The sequence below is a fragment of the Beta vulgaris genome, chromosome 4 (genome assembly GCF_026745355.1).
Source record: "Beta vulgaris subsp. vulgaris cultivar EL10 chromosome 4, EL10.2, whole genome shotgun sequence".
NCBI classification, from domain to species: Eukaryota; Viridiplantae; Streptophyta; class Magnoliopsida; order Caryophyllales; family Amaranthaceae; genus Beta; species Beta vulgaris.
Window position 1 is genome coordinate 33,000,849 of NC_079205.1, and position 21,012 is coordinate 33,021,860.

The following is a 21,012-nucleotide window of genomic DNA, read 5'->3' on the forward strand; positions in this document are numbered from 1 at the left end:
CGACCCACTGTCCACCAGCACCCTCTTGACCCTTGTGTTGGCCACTTTGAGTTCGATTACCAAGGGGTCATCATGCGGTGTATGCAGCGTCCGACTGGATTCCTCGAAGGTCATTATAAGGCAGTCGGGCCGTGGTTGTTGGACGTCGAGCACTTGGTGCTTGAGACTCTGGAGATGAGCCTTCGGTGTCGCCGCTATTCGTCTGGCCGACCTTCTGCTTGCCTTTCTCCTCACTGGTATGTTTGAGGTAGCGGTTCAGCTTACCTTGGTCGGAGAGGTTGTCTAAGGACTTTTTGAGCTCTTGACAGTCCTTGATTGTGTGCCCACACTCCTTATGGTACTCACATCATTGAATTTTATCTCGCCGAGCGGAGGATATCCTGATGGGAGTTGGACGGGGGATCATGGACTTATCCTTGATGTCCAAGTAGATCTCTTTCGGTTCTTACTGAATTGGGGCTCGTGGCCATGGTCATTGAATCGGTCTGACCGACCCCCTGTATTTTGCTGCTTTGTTTGATCCTTGTGGTTACCTTCTTCTTTTCTCTTTTTGCTCCCATCATCCGAGTGGTGACATATGTCAGTCGCCTGGATGAACCTTTGGGCCTTCGTCATGGCCTCCGAGAAGGTCTTTACTTCGCTTTCCGCGAAGGACCATCTGAGCCGACTAGGTTGAAATCCGGACATTAGGGCAGCGAAGGCCACCGCATCCTATAAGTCCGAGACCTTCAATGATTTTTCATTGAATCGTTTGATGTAGTCGGCCAGACTTTCAGTCTTTTCTTGTCTGACCCCCATGAGGTGGAAGCTTGTCTTCTTCTGCCTTTTCCCTGCCACGAATTGATGAGGTGGAGACTAGACAACGGTCAAATTTCTCATATACTTCTTCCGTAACGAAATAGATGTTTGACTTTTCAAAACACATTTTTCTAGGCAATTTTTTGAATATGAGAGAGAAAAAATGAGACCTATATGATAGGAGAGAGATTGTTGCCCAAAAAGGAAGTATAACATCTATTTTGTTACAACCATATTTAGAAAGTGTAAAATCTATTTGTTACTGAGGAAGTATATATTGATCGTTATGTCCCTTTTTCCAAGAGAAAGAGTTTGGAGAGCTAAAAACATTTTGTGCCTGACAAGAGAACATGAAGTTCGAAAGAATTTGACAACGAGGGGTGGCATAAATCCCCCTTTTTTTGTCACTAATGTATAAGAGTTCATTCAATTCTCCAGTGAGGCACCAAGGTAGGTGAAGATTGGAGAAGAATTCATTTACCTTGATCTAAATTGACCTTTATCAATAGTTTGGACAGGAGCATAAATACCATTAAGCCAAAATGAAAAGTACGAGCATTTTTCTTGAATTGTGAAGTAGGCCAAACAAGACGATGATGTTTGTAGTGTAATAGAATAAGAGTCATTTTTTCATAGTACCCAGATTTGATCACTATGTCCAATTAGACCTATATTGAGTATGTCATCAAAACCCAAGGTAATAATAATCTTTTGTCGGTTTATTTGAACTCATGGTTTCAATTATAATTAAAACATCAGGTTTGTATTTTCACGTAATAAAAAAAGTTCACTAAGGACATTATTTTTTCAGAATGTTTCAACTAATAATTTTCATAGATTACTTATATTTAAATTACTATTCAATTGTCAACATAAAACATAAGTTTTGAGTAGGTATCACAAAAAACTGGACAAGGTTGCGAGTCAATCGCGCATAATTATTACAAGGAAAGTAGAAAGTTCCAATAAATAAACATAAAGGTGATGGAGTTACAGTTAAATTATGTTTCATATGAAATATATATATCCATCGTATGAATTGTTTGCTATCTCTATTATATAAGGCAATACATGAGGGACACCAAAAAATTAAAAAAAAAGAATAAAAGAAAAAAAAAAAGGAGATAACTAAGTGTTTCATTTGAATGAAAAAAGGGAAAAAAGTAGGACATTTAAACTAATCATCTATTTTTTGAGAAAACAAAATTTAAAGACAATTTTTCTATACCCAATTAATTTTATTTTCTACTTCATATGCTATCACACATTATCGCACGCATTGCGTGCATGTAAGGCTAGTTTCTTGATAGTTGTACAGTGTGGTAATGTCTTGAGTATGCTCAACAGCTAAGAGTATAAAATTTATAAAACTGCTGTAGATGCCAAAATTTTATCATAAATAGGTGTTTCATATTTAGACGTGCAAAATATGTAAAATATAGCATCTCAAGATCTAAGATTTATCTTTTTTTAATCTTATCCTCCAAACCCCTCTACAGCTGTAAATTAAAATTTTCCTCTTGGGTTGGAAAAGTTTTGATTGTATAAGCTGCAAACAGGCCCGTCACTCCTTGCTACCAAATTTTCGAAAGTTGTAACTCCAATCAAATTCAGAATTATTTGCTGCATGTTTCTTTTATGACTATATTTTTCTACTGATTTAAATATTTGGTGGTTCACACCTACAACTAGAAAGATTTTGCTTGTTACTAAGCCTGCAAAACTGGAGTCATTTTCCTCATTTACTAACCGTGCAAAACCGAAGAGTATAAATGTGCACGTACATGGACAAACAATGCATTTTTTTTTTAACCTCACTAAAGACCCCATGGTAAGATGAAGGACCCTACTAAATTGGCACATCTAGCAAGTTAATCTGAGCTGAATTTGCAAGCAGACACTTTGAGATTGAGGGGAAAGGTAAGGGAAAACCTTCTACAAAAGTGCCCCACTGCCCCTAGTAGGATTGAACACCCAACCTTGAGGTTGGTAAATTCTTTCCTTACCACTAGGCCAAGCTTAGCTTGGTAAAACATACAATAACTGCAACACGCCACACACTCAAGCTTGACCCATCCAACGCGTGACATGTGTGATGACTAGTTCCTTTACTCTAAACCTTCAACCAAACAATGCATTAGAAACTGGTAAACTAAGCTAAAACAGGTACATGTTCCTCAAATTGATATCAAATACAAAACCCTAAATGTTGCTACGACTATCAAGCACCTTTAGCTACCTTGGATTCACTAGAACCAGCAACTGCCGCATCTGTTGCTTTGGCAATCTCACGTCCATTAACAAACTTGCCAACTGATTGAAACCAGCGCATGAGATTCCGATGATCCTTTACATAAAGCCATGCTTGAAGGAAGGGAAAAAGGCTATCGTTTATGCCACGTTCCTCAATATAATTGTGAAAGGCATCTCTTGTAGTTTCATCAAGAACTCTGTCAAGTGTACAAAGGCCAACATTGTGAAAGGCATAACTTAATCACTTCAAAAATTTGCTAATAAGAAACAGCCAGATACTATAATTTTCCTAGTAGTTTCAAAAAGAAAATCTTCAAATGCAGTAGGGAAAACATATAATCTAGATCAAGAGCAGCCATAAATTCTGGAGCCTGAAGATCACTCTTAATACCCACTTCTGCTTCACAAAAATTACCTTTCATAACTAGGAAACAAATAACACATTCTGTGCTCTACACCAAGTTGGAACAAATTTATCTGCTTAAAGGAGCGAAAAAGGAATCATCTATCCAACAAAATCTCAAATGCTAGCATATCTAGGCACAAAACATAATAGCTATATTGAGAGTAAGGTAGATGAAAACAGAACTTCCAAGCTGTGATGAACTATCTAAACCAGATTAGAGATTACCATCTTTCAAAGAACTCCTTATCAAAGATTAAAACTATATATCCACTATTATCGATAGGAGATTACTTTCAGGTGTCTATGAGATATAAGCCACAAGCTCTATGTCAATAATTCTTGTCAGCACTTTGACCCTAGCTAGCATTAAGGTTCTGTCACTTAAAGATGCACTTGTCAGCAAGGTGAGCATGACACAACTTCTAGCAAGCAAAAACAAAAGTATAAGAGAGGTACATAAAATCCTGTCTGTTCAAGTGTTCAAGCAAAAAAAAATTAAAGGTACAAATGATCCAACATTCCTCAGCTCCAAATTTTAAGTATACCTGCTCTATGCATTTAAGAACTATATTTTTCTTCCAAATCAATTCAGCATATACTCGAAAACATTAATGATTAAACAATCTTCCTCTACGTTGATATATAGCCGATAATTTATTCTAAACATTTACAAGGTCATTGTATACAGAATCATAGTCACAGGGAGTATGATACATAAATTACAGAACGGCTAAGAATAAATCTCAGAGGCAATCCCATGAAGCTTATTGGGAACCATAGTGAGCAATTGAGCATTAATCAGACTGAATCTCCCTTTAAACCACTCCTCATTGCATATTCACCCCTCCATATATTTAAATCGTAAGACTGGGGCTTTCAGCATATATATTATTCATACAGCCTGATCTCAGATTTTTCCACAGATTATAAGTTCTTCAGAGAATAAGCAGAACACCAAGAAGCATAGATAAGGACAGACCTTAAGCTCGAGTATGTGATGTTAATGTATGTCAACATATGAACTATCTCTGATTATATAAACGACTAATCTATGTGATTTGCAGGTTCACCTACATATCATAAATGCAGGTCGATGGACATACATTGACATGTATTTTTGCTCTTTCTATGCAATATAGATTATAGAGCTCAGTATGAATCTAGAAGGTAGTGATTTCAGCACTTTGATTTGAGAGTGAATAGAATAGTGATTCTTCTAATAATTCTCCAGCACATCTTTCTATTATATTTCTTTAACCTCTCAACTTACAAACTTAAAATTTCAAATCCCATTTGACTACAATATTCCAAAGTGGATGAAGGCTCATGTTTTAGAGCTAGATATCATATGATTGTTAGCGAGTTTTTGGAGGGAAGATACTTCACTCGATAATGTCGAAAACGATCAATCATAATCACCTCCATTATGGGTGTTGGAGATGCAGAAAAACTTGCTCAAAAGGGTGCTGTACACTTGACTTCATAGTGAAAAATGAAATTCAAAGCTTCAAAATTATCCAAGTTTTCTCACAAATAAGACCAAGGAAGTTTCTAAATGCGCGTTATTCCGGCATTGTATAAGCTTAAATGTGACCAAGAATTGGGTTCCTGAGTTAAGAGAAGGTTTGTGTCCAAATATCAACTATTGCCATATTATGAAAAGTTTCCATATATTTGGTCCACAACAAAGTGCTAAATGTCCATACTTATAACAGTATCAAGGTTCGGTACGCATATATAAGATGAGATTAGATGACAAATTTGGGCAACATACCATGCTATGCACTAAGACATACCAAGTAACATAAAGAAATAGATGGACATAAGCTCTTTGAATGGGGATTAAAAAAAGTAGCTTCTCTTTCTTTTAAGCTTGCTGCGTGGCATTATCTAACCCCACCAGCAACGGCCAGGATCATCTTTTAACTAGCCATACTTAAAGATCAGATAGGCTGCTATTGTCAACAAAGACCATCCTAAAGATCGTGTTTCAACAGTCCTATTCCAGTATTATCTATCCTAAATGGTAGATCCTTTCCAAACTCTTCTCTACCAAGAAACAGCACTGCATATAACTATCAGCAATATTATAATCTAAGAAAGTTCTCTTTCAAATATCTAGCTTCAAGGACGAGTGCCAATATTTCGGACCAATTAATTTTAAAGCAATTAAGAAGATGGAGACTGGAAAGGAGGTTAGAGCATCTACAATGGGTGGGTTGGTCTTAGTTGGTCTTGGAGTTTTTTTCTTTCTCTCTCCTTTCCTCCTTCTTACACCTCACATCCCACTAAAACTCCCACCAACTCATAGTTTTTTCCTCACAATGGTTTGGTTAGTCTTACTTGATTTTTCTATTTCTCTCTCCTACTTTTACCGTACCCCACCATATACTCTCTCTCCTACTCAATGTTTATTTTTATATGAAATAGATGATCTAAATTAATAAAAACTAATTAAATTACGTTAAATCAATTTACGGTTAAAGCTAGTTAGCTTACGTTAAATTAAATTAGCGTTAACTTGAAATTATAGTAACTACGTATTAATTAGCTTATGTTAAATTAAATTATTTTAACTTGACATTATAAATTAAAAACAACGAACACATTATATAAGATAAATAATTTAAAAAACACAGATACATAATAATATTGACTTAGTTTATAGATAAAAATATTTTCTAAAAGAGGAGTAGGTAGGAGAGAGTAATTAGAAAAAATATATTAGGAAGAGGTGTGGTAAAATATATTGTAATTTGGGCTCAATTTATAGATAAAAATATTTTATAGTCGTTATTGTAATTTTTTTTTTTATTTTAACCTGGTTTTTTTATTAACGTTACAAAATTTTGTAATGTTAATAAAATTACCGTTGAAAAGAGGGAGGAAGAAATTAAATCTGGCAAGAAAACCACGCGTACGTGGCAGCACCTACTCAGTGGGGTCTGACGCGCGTCAGACGCACTGACAGCAAACCAGCTGCTGTGGGCCTAAATCACCGTGCTACTTTCCGCGTGGCGCCATCTCCAGCCTTTCCTTTCTGAAACAACCGCGTGGAATCATCTCACGCCTCCTCCTTTAATCCAACTCAGCGTTTCCTTTTTAAAAAAAAAAAATTGGGCCCAGCTTTTTTGCCACTTGTCATCTTCTCCCTCACCCCAAGCACGCCATCGTAGGTGTTGTTGGTCTGGAATTCTAGACCAACCAGCTCCAAGGACCAATTTCTCCAATGGTAAAACCAATCAAAACTAGTTTTACTATTTGATAGACCAATTAAAACTAGACCATTATAAATGTTCTTACCAGCAAGATAAAGAAAAGTTCATGCGTCTTTCACGAGCACACAAAGAGTACTATAAGTCAACTACATTTTTAAAACATAACTTAACCTAATGTTGCACAGTTGTTGCTAACGAATTTGTATACACAAAAAATTCAAAACTAGGAGAGTACGTCATGCTCCTAAATTCCATCCTACTTGAGACTAATATTCTTAAGCTTTTTTAGGAGGACTATATCTGGCATACCTGTGTCTAGTAGACCTCAATTGTGTTACACTAACAATTAAGGTTTGTTTGATGAGAGCTACAAGATATTGGCTACTGCAAAAATATTTTGAATTAGATCCCTAGATGGCATAAAAAGCACATCTGTTCACCTTTATTATTTCTCTGGCAGGAGCATAAATTGTTGGCTCCTTCGGTAAAAAATTAGAGTAGATAGAGGCTGAATTAGTCGGTAACAAATTAAGAACTTTGATATAAAAGAATCATAGGTGCGTGAGAAAATCAAAAGTTTGACGAGTCAGCCACTACCGATTGTCATTACCATCACCATTAATCCAACTTAACAATAATAATAAAAAGAACTAACATATCAAACTAAGGTCCATTTTGTACATGAAGCACAAGCAGAAAAAGTCAGTTGAAGTTATTTTAGTAGCCTGTGGACCGAAAATTCAGAACAGAAATTTTTTCACAGAGGTCTTCATAAAAGATACTACTTTATCTCTCGTAACATAATATCGCACCAAGTCCTATCACATCTAACATTAAAAAAAATTACAATGGATAACTACCCAACAAGTTATTATATAAATTATGTATGTTCCATGTAAGTGTTTGAACTAATTTGGAATGTATCTAGATTTAAGTCTCTGTTAGTTATCCAAACATGTAGGAATATAAGTGTAGGTATTAGAGGGTGGGATAAGGAATTAGAAATGGTTATAGGTAACTTATTAAATTATTGGGATTACCTTGTTAAGCAAGTGATGAGAAGAGATGATATGATAGAATAATAATATTATGTAGTATTCTAGTTCTGTTAGAATTCTATGTAATTTAGGGTGTTATTTACGTAAATGTTTAAATGATAAAGGAATCCTATTATGAGTAGGAGTCTAATTCCTTATCATTGAGTCTTAATACTTAGTCTTTATCTTATATTAGGCGTGTGATTAGTTAGAATTTATCTTATGTTAGGCGTGTGATTAGGGAGTTATCTTTAGGAAGATATCTTTTATCTTTAAGCTTTCCTAGTCCTAGTAGATTTAGGAAAATCTTGTAATATAAATAGGATTTTCGGCCATTTGAATAAAGTAGAGTTGTTTTTGAGTTTAACCTATTCCTTGTGGAATTAACGTTTTAGGAATGAATCCAAGTTTAAGCAGTGAATGCAAATCCAGTTATTATCACCCTTGGTTAGGAGTTGATAATTTCATATCATTGAACTTCTTGTGCGTGAGGCATAGGATTTTCGAACCTACTTCTTGAATTAACATTCAAGATTCAGTAAAGAAAACATAAAGAACTACTCTTTTCATTCAAGAACCTAAGTATAGCCTTCAATTTCACATCAATTGGTGTGGCTGCTGGGATCTTAAAGGTGTTTCATTGGAATTGGAAGGTTATAGTTTGCGCAAGATGACTGAACCTACGATCACTCTTGCGTCCCTAGCCAAGCAAATTGCGGACCTTATGGAGATGAATGCCATGGTGCACGCAGATGTGGCTGAGGTGAGGCGTGATGTGGTAGACTTAAGGAGTAATAGAAGGGATGCCTCTCCACCTAGCATAGGAAATCGAAGGAGGGAGGATGAGCTCAAGCTTTCGGACTTGCCTTCCTTTGATGGTGATGAAGATGCCGAGGCTTATTTGGATTGGGAAAGGAGGCTGGAACGTCTCTTCAACCACAAACAATTGGAGGAACACTCTCGTTTCTCATATGCCACGTTAAAGCTTACAAAATATGCCTCACTATGGTTTGATTCACTTCAAGCTAGGCGTGAATCTGAAGGAAAGGAACCACTTGACTCATGGGCCGAATTGAAGAATAAGATGAAGAAAAGGTTTGTGCCACGAAACCACAAACAAGATTTGTTCTTAAGGCTAAATTCACTCACACAAGGAACCATGACTGTCGAAAAATACATCAAGGAATTTGAGCGTCTTTACATAGCTTGTGATTGTAGGGATCAAGAAGAACAAAAAATCGCCAAATTTGTGCTTGGATTGAATAGAATTTACGCAACTATGTGGAGTTGCAACCACTCACAACGTTTGATGAAGTATGTTCCTTGGCATGTAAGCTTGAGAGACAACATAAAGGCTCGGCCTTTGGGATGTTCAAGCAAGGTAAAGGTGAGATGGAGATGAGTAGTGCAGCTAAGGAGGCCGTGAGTGCCAAGATAACTACACAAGAGGTTGTGGAGGCTATGAAGGGAACTCTTCCTCTTGGTGCATCTAAGGAGTCGGCGTGAAGAAGATGGTGTGCTTTAAGTGTCAAGGGTTGGGACATGTAGCTAGAAACTGCCCTAATCGTACCATGGTACAAGGGAGGATTACTATAGTTTCCTTATCCAAAGTAGGATGGAAGAAAGTGAGCCACAACATGAGGAACCACACGACATAGGGGACATGACTAGTGAAGAGTTTTGGACCAAGCAAGCCAAGTGTAGTCCAGAAGAGGCGCATGAAGTGTTGGTAGTAAGGAGATCTTTGTTGGCTGAATTGCAAGATGAACAAGAAGATGAGCAAAGACAAAGTCTTTTCTTTCGACATGCTTAATAAAGGATCAAGCTTGCTCTTTTATCATTGATAGTGGATCATGTACTAATGCTTGTTCTCTAACTATGGTGGAAAAGCTACAATTACTTACAAGAAAACACCCTAACTCTTATAAACTTAGCTGGTTGAATGATGAAGGTGGTGTGTGGGTAAGAAAACAAGCATTGGTTAGCTTCAAAGTAGGGGAATATCATGATGAGTTATGGTGTGATGCTATTCCTATGACAGCTTGTTCATTGTTCTTGGTAGGCCATGGCAAAGTGATAGGTTTGTTCTTCACAATGGCAAAACAAATGAGTATTCGGTTCTTATGGGTAATAGGCGTTACTACTTGAGCCTTTGCCTCCAAAGAAGCATGCTGCCACGCAAGGAAAGGAGAAAGGAAGCAAGAGGAGCTCATATGTGCGTGAGTTTGTGCCATAAAGAAGTCTTGAAAACCGCAAGCAATAGAAGGAAAAGGGCAACAAGTGCTACAATTGCGTCAAGGCTCTAAGTTGGAGTTAGGAGATAAGGTGTGGTTGTCCCTTGCAGCTCAAAGACTCCATATGAATCACAAAAATGCGAGCCTATGGATGAAGGCCATTTGAAATTGTGTGAGAAAGTAGGCTATGAAACATTCAAGGTGTTACTAGGAGGTGGCATATGTGCAACATTGCCTTCATGTGACTTGGTACCATGCTTTCCAGATTAAAACTTGAGACAAGTTTTTTTCTAAGGGGGAGTATGATATATAGAATAATAATATTATGTAGTATTCTAGTTCTGTTAGAATTCTATGTAATTTAGGTGTTATTTTAAGTAAATGTTTAAATGATAAAGGAATCCTATTATGAGTAGGAGTCTAATTCCTTATCATTGAGTCTTAATACTTAGTTTTATTTATATTAGGCGTGTGATTAGTTAGTAATTATCTTAGTTTAGGCGTGTGTTAGAGTTATCTTTAGGAAGATATCTTTTATCTTTAAGCTTTCCTAGTTCTAGTAGGTTTAGGAAAATCTTGTATATATAAATAGATTTTCGGCCATTTAATAAAGTAGAGTTGTTTTTGAGTTTAACCTATTCCTTGTGGAATTAAAGTTTTAGGAGTGAATCCAAAGTTTAAGCAGTGAATGCAAACCCCGGTTATTATCACCCTTGGTTAGGAGTTGATAATTTCATATCATTGAACTTCTTGTGCGTGAGGCATAGGATTTTCGAACCTACTTCTTGAATTAACATTCAAGATTCAGTAAAGAAAACATAAAGAACTAATCTTTTCATTCAAGAACCTAAGTATAGCCTTCAATTTCACATCAAGAGATTGAGAATAACCCAAATACCCTGCTAATACTCATTTCCTTTCTCTTTATAAACAGCATTGTAGTCATTTTATACTCCTTTCCAATTCTTATATACTTCCTCCGTTTCACAATAAGTGAAACATAGAGAAAGTGGGGAGTTAGCAAGGAATTTAGAGAGAGAAAGTTGGGACCACAATAAAGTAGAGTGGAGAAGTATTGAAGTTGTAGTCCCCTCTTACTTGTGGTGGTATATTTGTAATAAAAGTGAACTTTTTTTACCATTTGGAGCTTAGTTTCACTTATTGTGATTATTCCAAATAAGGAAAGTGTGAAGTATAATCTCTATGTGCTATTTTCACCAAGTGTTCTTGCATCATGCTATAATCTTTGCAACTTATAATGTTATCTCATCACTTCATTTAGCTAATAATTTCAAGAACATTCACCTGCATTATATCAAACCATCATCTAGAGTTTACAATTTTACACTACAGCCATCTTCATCAATCACGCATCCTTCATGAATCCAAGGATCAAGTTTTATGAAACCAAATTATTAACCTCCCGACAGTATCACAAATTCTATTCCACTTCACTAAAGATTAAACAATCATGAAAACGTACAAATTATGTCTACTTGTAACTTCGCACAATAGTGCACACCTACCCATAGTCCCATATCAGAAAATTTTCTTCATTTCAAGCTTCCTACCTACACATAAAACATCTTCTTTTGTCAAAAAGAACCGGCATGTCTTTTACCTCTTGCTGGGATCAACAAAAACATAGTCTCATGGAACTACATTCGTAAAAACACAACCTCACCACAACTGACCAAGCTTCCTATCCCGGACAACATAACCCTCTAAACTCTATCAACTACACGAAACTAACAACATTGTCAAGTAACCAACATTAGAAAAGATAAATAAACGAACAAACAAACATAAAATCATATGTAAGAGAGAGAAAAAGAACTAACTCAAAAAGAGGGCCGGTATATTTGTTGGGAACGATGACAAACCCGTCCGTAGAGGACTTAGGTCTAAGAGCAACCGAGTGAATCCCCAAGGCATCCGGATACAACCCACAAAGAAAATGCATAGAATCATCCATCCCAGGCTTTGATACATCAATATGAACAAACAACTGATTAATACCACCATCATCATTATCATTATCACCCTCATCCGAAACAATATTCGCTAAACGCATAACAGAAATGCTAATTTCCTCGTTTTTATAACACCTTGTCAAAACTGGACCATTAGAATCTAATGCTCCCTTAACAATTGTGAACTCCGCAGGTGGATTCACCTTCTGCATTTTCAACAAATGACGAACACAATTCAGGGTTTTTTCCGGGTGTAACTAAATATTACAAGCAAATGCAAATTGAAAAGAAAATATTGATTAGAATAATCTCAACTATGAGTTACTAGTTGGAACTATTGCAATAGAAAAAGGTACCGGAGGTGGGGCCATCTTGGAAACTTCAAGGTAGTGTTCTTTGAGAGAGCGGAGTAACATGGAGTTGACGGCGGAGGATACGACGGAAGAATGGCGCTGAGATATCCTGGACCATGGCTGGTGTGCGCAACCGCCGGCGATGGCTGCTATTGTTTTCCTCAACATTTGATGTGCTACTGCTTCTGCTCAAATTTTACCACCTTTTTATGTTTTAAACAGATATTAGCTCTTGCCAGGGTCGGGCCTGTGGTGGGTGACCGAATTCCGACGGAGGGAGCAGCAAGAGTTTTGTAGGTTTTTTGAGTTTGGAGGAGAGAGATGGGGGAGAAAGTGGCTTGTCTAATGGCTTGTATCTAACGGTTAATATTAATGATAAGTTGTTTTTTTTTTATGTCTTTGATTATGATGATCTAACGGTTTAAATTTTGTTCACTAGATAATTTTTTATTTTGCCTTGAAAAAACACATAATCCGATCAAATTATTATTCATAACAAGTAAACTCCATGTTCTACATTCCTAAACGGATAAATCCCAAATCTCATACCCTATAATCCCATTTTCAAATAATGATATAATTATTTATAGTAGTAGTTAATTAAAATTTCATAATTTATATCATTTGTTTAATTGAAATCAGTTTGTATCAATTATCTCATTGTCTCATTTGTCGGTGAAATAATTAGGGAATAACAAAGATTCATATCATAAAATAGATACCAATCATATAAATATATACTTGAACTTTTTCCTTTAATCTTTTATCGGGTAATGAACATAAACACTAATAGATTATATACTTATAATTATACCAGTTACGTTGTTCTAAGGTCATTACTTATGAAACTAAACTGCTTGAAAAATTACTTATACAACTGTTACTTGCTCAAATTAATGTTTTGATTATAGTCATTTACGTGACATATAGTATAGCAGTATGCTTCATATCAAGATCTTGTGAACAAGCAATATGATTTAATCGATAAGATATTGTTAAACTGCAAAAAGATATAGTAATTTAACAAACCCCTTTATATGTTATAACAAACTATGTTACTGAAATAATTAGATTCAATATCTCCTAATAAGTTATCACTACAACTCTATGGTTATTTACTTCTTAAGCTAGTCTTCTTATAGTGTTACGTATACAAATATCACTCAATTATATATGTAATTGTTTGATTATAATATCTATTTAGCGAACTTATAATGTTACGATGATATAACTTATATATATGAACATCATTGACTTGATAGTGACTATTTGATGAACTTAAATGGAGTATTGTTATCTTGAATTATCGACTTACTAGAACGTATCAAGAGTCGTTCTACTCATTCATATATTAGAGTGGTTTTACGCAGTTCACTAAGAGAATATACGAAACATTACGGAGTTGACTAGTCCAAACATGTAAGCGCTTGACTAAGAGAATACACTAGCTAGATATAAATCCAGTAATCGATCGTATATTCGTAGTTAATATATAATACTTATCATTATTATCGTTAGTTATACTATTAGAGCATATTAAGAGTCGATACTCATTAATAATCAACCGCGTATTAGCTAGAATGATTCCAATATTATTATATCTTACTAAAATATTTAAGCTACTGATAAAATAGTTTGTTAATATAGTCACATATATACAAAGTTAAGAGAAGGCCATAAACACTATACTAGTATTAAAATATAGTGTAATATAAAGACAATTAACTTAAATAATCTTATAAGTAGTTCAGATTAATTATATGCACCCCAGGACTGGACGGGTTATGGATCGTCTCGGACGTAGTTCAGATTAATTATATAGCGAAAGGGGAACTGTTTGGTAGGTAATTAATCTCGTCAAACGATTAATAAAAACTTTGAAAATAAAAGTTTTCAAATTTATTTTTGATTTTGAAAAGAAGGTTTTTTATTGAATTAATAACGGAATGAAATCAATTTTGAGAATTTTGAACAGATGTTGAAAGCAATTAAAAGAGACACAAATATGAATAATAACTTACTTTGATTGAACTTTGAATGAACTTACACAAGGATTGAGTAACAACTAATTTTGAGCGAGAGGCTTTTGTAACTGATTCGTAAATTTTTCTCTCTATTTTTTGTACTGAAGAAAAACACTTAATCCCTACGGAGATACAATACAGGCTATTTATAGTACATGGATTCTGTTTGTTTGTGGAATGTATTTGATAAGTTTTGCCGCTTTGCCGTATGCAGACAGAGGCAGCCTTCCCTTTGAGTTGATCTGGTAGCTTTGAGTTGATATGATAGCTTTGTATTTTGTAAGTATTCTTTTATTGATAACTTTGATTGTGATTTTTGGATTGTGCTTCAATGGAACTTTTGGATTCATGTGGCTTTATGTGGAGTGGTAGTTTGTGCATGCCCGTGGCTTCCTTTGTACACTTTGTAGAATAATCCATTTGTCTTGTTGCGATATTGTTCTTCTGTGCCTTTGGGTGATGGATGTACAATTCATCAGATAGTCAGGTGGCATACCGGATATTTGATGAGTCGTCATAGGACTACCTGAATTGAAAATGTTAGTAAAATATGTCCCTTATTTTTGCCTAAGTGATATTCACTTAGCGGGATCTTTTTTATTTTTTAATGTCCTAATTTTTGCCAAGAAGATCCTGCGGACAATTTTCTAATAATTTGAATAAGAGTATTTTGCCTTCTTGAGAGAGAAATTTGCCAGCTCTGAGTTGAGATAAATATGGAGTTAATGGTTCAGAGTGGTTAACACCATTAATGAAATACTCTTGTAGCCATGTAGGAAAAACAACTGATGTATTTCCGCAATGGATAAAAGTAACAGGGTCTTTGTCGTTTTTTCGGATTAATTCTTCAATTTTGCGGATGATGTAGAAAAACCCATATGCTCTTGCTTGAGTTGGATGTAAGACAGCGGGATCTTTGCAATAAAGATCACACTTTATTATATTAATGAGTGTGAAGTAGTAGGCTGGTTTGATTTTGCCGTCCACCATTTCTATGTTGGCGCAAATGACTTCTTCATAAATCCACTCTTTCCTTTGAAGAAAACATACTGTTGAAAATATATATTGCTAGAATTTTGTGAACTCTTGGAAAAATTCTGTGTCTGGTTCCGGTACTTCGTAAAATTTCCTGACCAATTCATATTTTCATAATTGAAAATATGGATCAGTTTTTTGAATGTCTCTTATGTATATAAAGAATCCTCCAGTTTGGTAATATGAAAATATTAATATAGACCGTCCCCATGTCCGCCAAATGCTATAGGGGGATATTTTTTCGGATGTTAGGAAATTGATATACCAGTTGTTGAAGTTTTCTTGCTTTACTTTGTTGATGATGATTTCCTGCATATCGGTTGGAAGCTGGTATATTTGGATGATTAGTTCATATATGAAAAGTTTGGAAATTGTTTTATGTATTGTAGGTAAAGCATGGGTTTTGGCTGTTTGAGTGAGGTTATTTGATAAGTCTTTTGTGGTGGGGGAATGTTTTTTGAGTAAATCTTGAATACCTTGGGTATGAATTCTTCTTTTTTGTGTGAGGTATAGGTTTTTGGTTTTGGAACTGGAAGATGGTTGAGTTTTCTGCATCTGAAATAATTAAATGAGTAAATATGAATAAAAATTAATTTTGATTAATGAAAAATAATTTTTATGAGAATAAATCTTTTGAAATTCAACAATTATTACAACATCCTTTTTCACAAAATGGGGCTGACTCTTTTGAGCAACAAGAGGTTGACTCATTATCTGATTTTATTTGCAGTAGATTATCTTCACTATGGCCAGTAAGATTATGTTCTGAGGAAGTTTCCAGTGAATATAAGGCTAAAATTTTTTGTTGAAGGTCTAGATCATGACCACATAATTCATTAATCTTTTGTTTTAAGTGACATTCGTTAGCCTTATGACCTACTCGTCCACATTTATAACAATAAATCGGTCTTTTGGAATCTATAATTTTCTTTGGTGGTCTGGTGGATGCCTTAAAGGTCTTTTTATAATATGGATCGTTATTAATAATTTTTCTAGTTGATCGAAAATTTTCCCTATATCTGTTTTTATTGATGGTAGAGGGAGGTTGAATTTTGGGTAAACCAAAAGCAACACAAAAACTTCCTAATTCTCTACGTCTTTCCCTTTTTTCAGATGAATATTTACTTTGAATTGCTAATTCCTGACATAAAGCAATTGCTTCTTTTTTAACAAAGGAAAATATTTCACTACAAAAAAAACTACATATAGAGGCAATCCAAAATTGCATCTAAATATATATTTGTAGCCTCTAATGGTGTTTAGAAACAATTTTTTGGTTGCCTCTAATTAGTCCGTCGCTGATTATAGGTTGCCCTAATGCCACGTTTTAGAGGCAGACAAGTTATGGTGCTGCTAAAGACTCTTATGTTTAGAGACAACCATATGCCTGTCGCTAATTATAGGTTGTCCCTAATGCCACGTTTTAGAGGCAGACAAATTATGGTATCTGCTAAAGACTTTTAAGTTTAGAGGCAAACATATGACTGTCGCTAATTATAGGTTGCCCCTAATGCGTCAGTTAGAGGCAGACAAGTTATGGTGCGGCTAAAGACTGATATGTTTAGAGGCAACCATGTGTCTGTCGCTAATAATAGGTTGCCCCTAATGCCACCTTTTGAGGCACACAAGTTACAATTCTGCTAAAGCCTCTTACGTTTAGAGGCAACCATATGTCTGTCGCTAATTATAGGTTGCCCCTAATGCCACCTTTTTGGGGCACACAAGTTATATTGCTGATAAGACCACTTATATTTAGAGGCACCATAAATCCATCTCTAATTATATGTTGCCTCTAATGCAACCATAAGTTAGTCGCTAAAGGATGTTTTTAGGTGCAGCTTTTGACATTTTTATTAAAACTATTAGGGGCAACTACACATTTTACAGTTTAAGATTTATGAATTAATACATATATATGCTATAGTAATACTAAAAGTAAACAAACAAAACAATTTAATGAATCAATAAAAAGCTACTATATAGATAAAAATAATTGTCATTTATATAAACACCTTAATCAACTAACATGTCTAGTTGGTTGTTCACAATTGTTACAGTAAAAAGAAATTGGAAACTACAAGAGAGAAAAAAAAAAAAGATATCTAATAGTTTGAATAGTGTCATTCCATTTTTCAATTGCCTCAGTCTTTGTTAGTGTCATGATATTTTCTTCCTCATATTATTCTTCAATTGTTTGAATAGTTGGATTCCGCAAGCACCTGCAACACATGCATATAGTAAATATTAGTTTAATAACAAATATTAGTTTAACAAAGTTGTAATAACTTGTACAATAATTGGCTTAGCCGGTAGTAGTAGCACGCAGTGGCACGACAACTTGCACCGGAAACAACTAAAAAGCATAGCAACCGCTGCAATAACACAAGATTAAGTACATGAACAACAATGATCATGCAAAAACAAACATGAGCAAGTCAGCAGCACAAACCTTTCCAGATTGACCAAAAATACTTATTTAACAGCATCAAAGCCACAACTAGAAGGATTCAGGTAGCAATTTTATTCACCATTATTTACAACTGTTATAGTAAAAAGAGCAGTGATTTTTACTTTTTCTCTCCTGGCCAAAATCAGTGATTTTTAGGCTTGAACAAGATAACCTCAAAACTATATATCAGTAAAAAGAGCAAATTCATTCTGTTCTCATACATGACCGGAACAAACTCTAGAAAACCTCACACAGAACTGAACCTTATAAGTCCATATTCTAGTCAATAGGTGCTATCACTGGTATCCAAGGCTCAAGGAAACAGAAGAAGTGCACCATTCAAAGCCATAGCTCTCCATCGAACTCACTATGCATTTAATGTTCTCTTGACAGTTTCCACATACTCCCATCTCATTAAACCAATTAAAGTTCCTTATAGCCATTGGTTATTTTCTTAAGTCTATAGATAAACCCCTGGGAAGGATGTTGGAGTGAACATTGTAAAAGAGGACGAAAGACAAGCTGTCGACCCCTATGAAACATTGTAAGAGAGGAACAAGCACAACCTCCAGTCTGGGGGTGTATCTTAAACCAATTACAAGTTACAACCATTATCTTAATTCTGTTGATTTGATTAAATAACAGACAAAATATCGAGGAAATTAAGTACCAATATATGATCCAATTTTTTGAAAATAATGACTTGGGATCAAGACATACGTTTTCTATGTTTTCTTTGTTTAGCTCAAGGCCAGTTTCTTCATCAGGAACTGCTTCAACTGCAACTATCTCAGGAATCTTTTCCATAAGCCGGCGCTCGATACCCAATTTCATGGTCGTTACAGAACTCAGACAGGATCCACATGCTCCTTGTAACTTCAAACGAACAACATTACCATCAATTTCGTGTATGGCAACGTTACCCCCATCAGCCATTAAGTATGGCCGCACTTCATCTAGTACAGTTTCAACATTTTCCTCAGTTAGGGGCAGCTCCAGAGCTGAATTAGGAGTGGTAACAGCTCTAACCACTTAACAAAGATAAACATTCAGTTATTGGACAAGAACTTTGACTACAAAAGAACACAAATAAAAGGAAAATTAACATAAGAAAATGTAGTACTTTGAGGCTGATATACTGGGTGTACACATTATACTACTAAGGACTAATGATTTAAGATGATTTTGAAGCGAGGGCTACCTAAAGAACAACGATACCACATAGCCATAAGACCCAAACCACTAAAAGTAGCATAAACTTACGCCTAACCAGAGAAAGACCCAACATAACTTGAGTAAAAATCTAGAAATTCCACTAAAAGGTTAATACAGAATAACAGAATAATACTTGAAACCCAAAAATATTTGATTGACTGACCTGAACCGAGCCTAGTCGACTCATTTGACACATCTAGGCTCTTGCATCACCTCTACATCAAAAAAAAGTAGTTGTTATTGCAGATGCTTATGATTTTGAGTTGCAGACTTGCAGTAGAAGCTTGGGGTTTGAAAAACTGCACACAAAAAGAAGAATGGTTCAGTGACACCGTGACTGCTGTGGTTGACCTGGTTGTTCCTCCCCACATTGACAGCAATGAGGTTGTAAAGAGGGCATGGAGGAGATATACAACCAATCACATATACAACCAATCGAATAACACCGAATCATATAATAATCAAATTCAACCACACAAACAACCTACAAAACCTCAATCCAAATAAGTCACTGAAAAAACATATGATCCAGACAAAACCAATCTATATTAAACTGAGAAACAGGCGTCATTACATCATAAGTTCATCACCAACAAAACTGTATAATCCAGATAAAAATTTCCGCTAAAATTCTTGAAAATTAACAACAGATTCATAATATTATCAAAAACGAATCCAGAATTGAAAAAATGACGAAATCGACGAAAAGATAGAAATTCAATGGAGTGAAAAATACCTTCGAAACGTTCCTCGAAGAATTCTAAGACTCAGAAAGACAATATTCCTAATCTTAAATGCCATAACCATCCATTGAAGAACCACATAAAGGCAATATTCCTAATCTTAAATGCCATAACGCTCCAATGAAGAACCACAGAAAGGCAAAATTCTGCCGAAAAATCAAGGAAACATTAGAGCAACTATCCCTCAGAAAATAACAGAATGAACCTAAAAACAAACTATGGGAAATTGTTGACTAAGAAAACTGAGTTTGACTGTGGAACTGGAAAGAAGAATAACAACTGTAAAGAAAAGAACCTACATGTTTAAAAACATCAATTTATCCAGGAAACAATAAGCTCTATCAAATTGCTCCGTCTTTCATGGAATCTAGTTTGTCAATACTTGTGCAATAAACAGTTGTGTCCCTTCTGCATATATAACCAGATGCTGCAATTTTTTGGAGGGATAGGTTAAGTAATAACCACATTTTCACACTTGCAGGAACATAAATGAGGGAGAGAAAGAAATTCAAACCGAGTAAAAACCTTGCAACACCCCAATACTTCGCATGCTGGTGCCAACATATACTTGAGGTTGCAACCATAACCTCCTGTAAATGGTTTTCAAACACAAGGAATTCAGACTTTGGCTAGCAGCCTAGTAAGATAAGAAAATCAACCCATTTGGTGGAGGAAGCAAAAAAACTGTTCCTAAGAGGATATATGATCCTTTCTAGTAAGAGCCGAGGTAACTCTAACACCAAGCACTAACATCCACAACAAAGTTATAATATCTCTGTCCGAAAATGCCAATCACTATATTTATCAAGGTTGGACCTTCACCTAAAATATTAATCATACAATATTGGTAAGATTATTTGAAATATAGTGAGGAAGTTTTTTTTTCTTACAAAAATAAATACTATAATTGTTTCATATTGTGACTCAAGCTTTTTATTCAATATATTAAACATATGACACACTAGCTGAAAAAACACCACCACCACAGAACAACCCAACTACACCACTAAAACAACGCATCGTCACCACCACAACCTCAACAACAACTAAACAACGACAACCCAATAACAATAATACTACAGCGACATAATAGCAGTAACAATAAACAGCAACAACCCAACACCACCACCACCAACTCCACGACTACAACAACAAACAACAACAGCCCAGCAACAACAAACAACAACAACTTGGCTTAATTTACAAATATAAGGGTCTAAAAAGAAATAAATTTACCTCTGCTCACAAGAGCATCAACGCGAAGAACAGAGAGG

General features: G+C 35.3%; 2 protein-coding genes across 2 annotated transcripts; both read right to left on the reverse strand.

The window, feature by feature from the left end:
• Window positions 1–2,630: 2,630 nt before the first annotated feature.
• On the reverse strand, window positions 2,631–12,630 carry LOC104907196 (mitochondrial acidic protein MAM33). Its single transcript, XM_010696090.3, has 3 exons — window positions 12,276–12,630; window positions 11,788–12,125; window positions 2,631–3,248 (listed from the first exon to the last, which is right to left on the reverse strand). The coding sequence occupies exons 1-3, from the start codon at window positions 12,438–12,440 to the stop codon at window positions 3,020–3,022; spliced, it is 732 nt and encodes a 243-aa protein (XP_010694392.1). The 5' UTR covers window positions 12,441–12,630; the 3' UTR covers window positions 2,631–3,019.
• Window positions 12,631–17,517: 4,887 nt separating this feature from the next.
• Window positions 17,518–18,932, reverse strand: LOC104900856 (nifU-like protein 2, chloroplastic). Its single transcript, XM_048642103.1, has 3 exons — window positions 18,904–18,932; window positions 18,501–18,804; window positions 17,518–17,550 (listed from the first exon to the last, which is right to left on the reverse strand). The coding sequence occupies exons 1-3, from the start codon at window positions 18,930–18,932 to the stop codon at window positions 17,518–17,520; spliced, it is 366 nt and encodes a 121-aa protein (XP_048498060.1).
• Window positions 18,933–21,012: the final 2,080 nt, after the last annotated feature.

Excerpts from the sequence above, each read along its gene's own strand:
- LOC104907196 (XM_010696090.3), bottom strand. The coding sequence starts at position 12,440 with ATGTTGAGGAAAACAATAGCAGCCATCGCCGGCGGTTGCGCACACCAG. Across the intron at positions 12,126-12,275 it reads CCAAGATGGCCCCACCTCCG|AAGGTGAATCCACCTGCGGA; the intron begins GTACCTTTTTCT and ends TTGAAAATGCAG. Across the intron at positions 3,249-11,787 it reads TATACCGGCCCTCTTTTTGA|AGTTCTTGATGAAACTACAA; the intron begins GTTAGTTCTTTT and ends TACACTTGACAG.
- LOC104900856 (XM_048642103.1), bottom strand. The coding sequence starts at position 18,932 with ATGTGTACACCCAGTATATCAGCCTCAAA. Across the intron at positions 18,805-18,903 it reads CCCAGTATATCAGCCTCAAA|AGCTGTTACCACTCCTAATT; the intron begins GTACTACATTTT and ends TTAAGTGGTTAG. Across the intron at positions 17,551-18,500 it reads ACAAAGAAAACATAGAAAAC|GTGCTTGCGGAATCCAACTA; the intron begins GTATGTCTTGAT and ends CATGTGTTGCAG.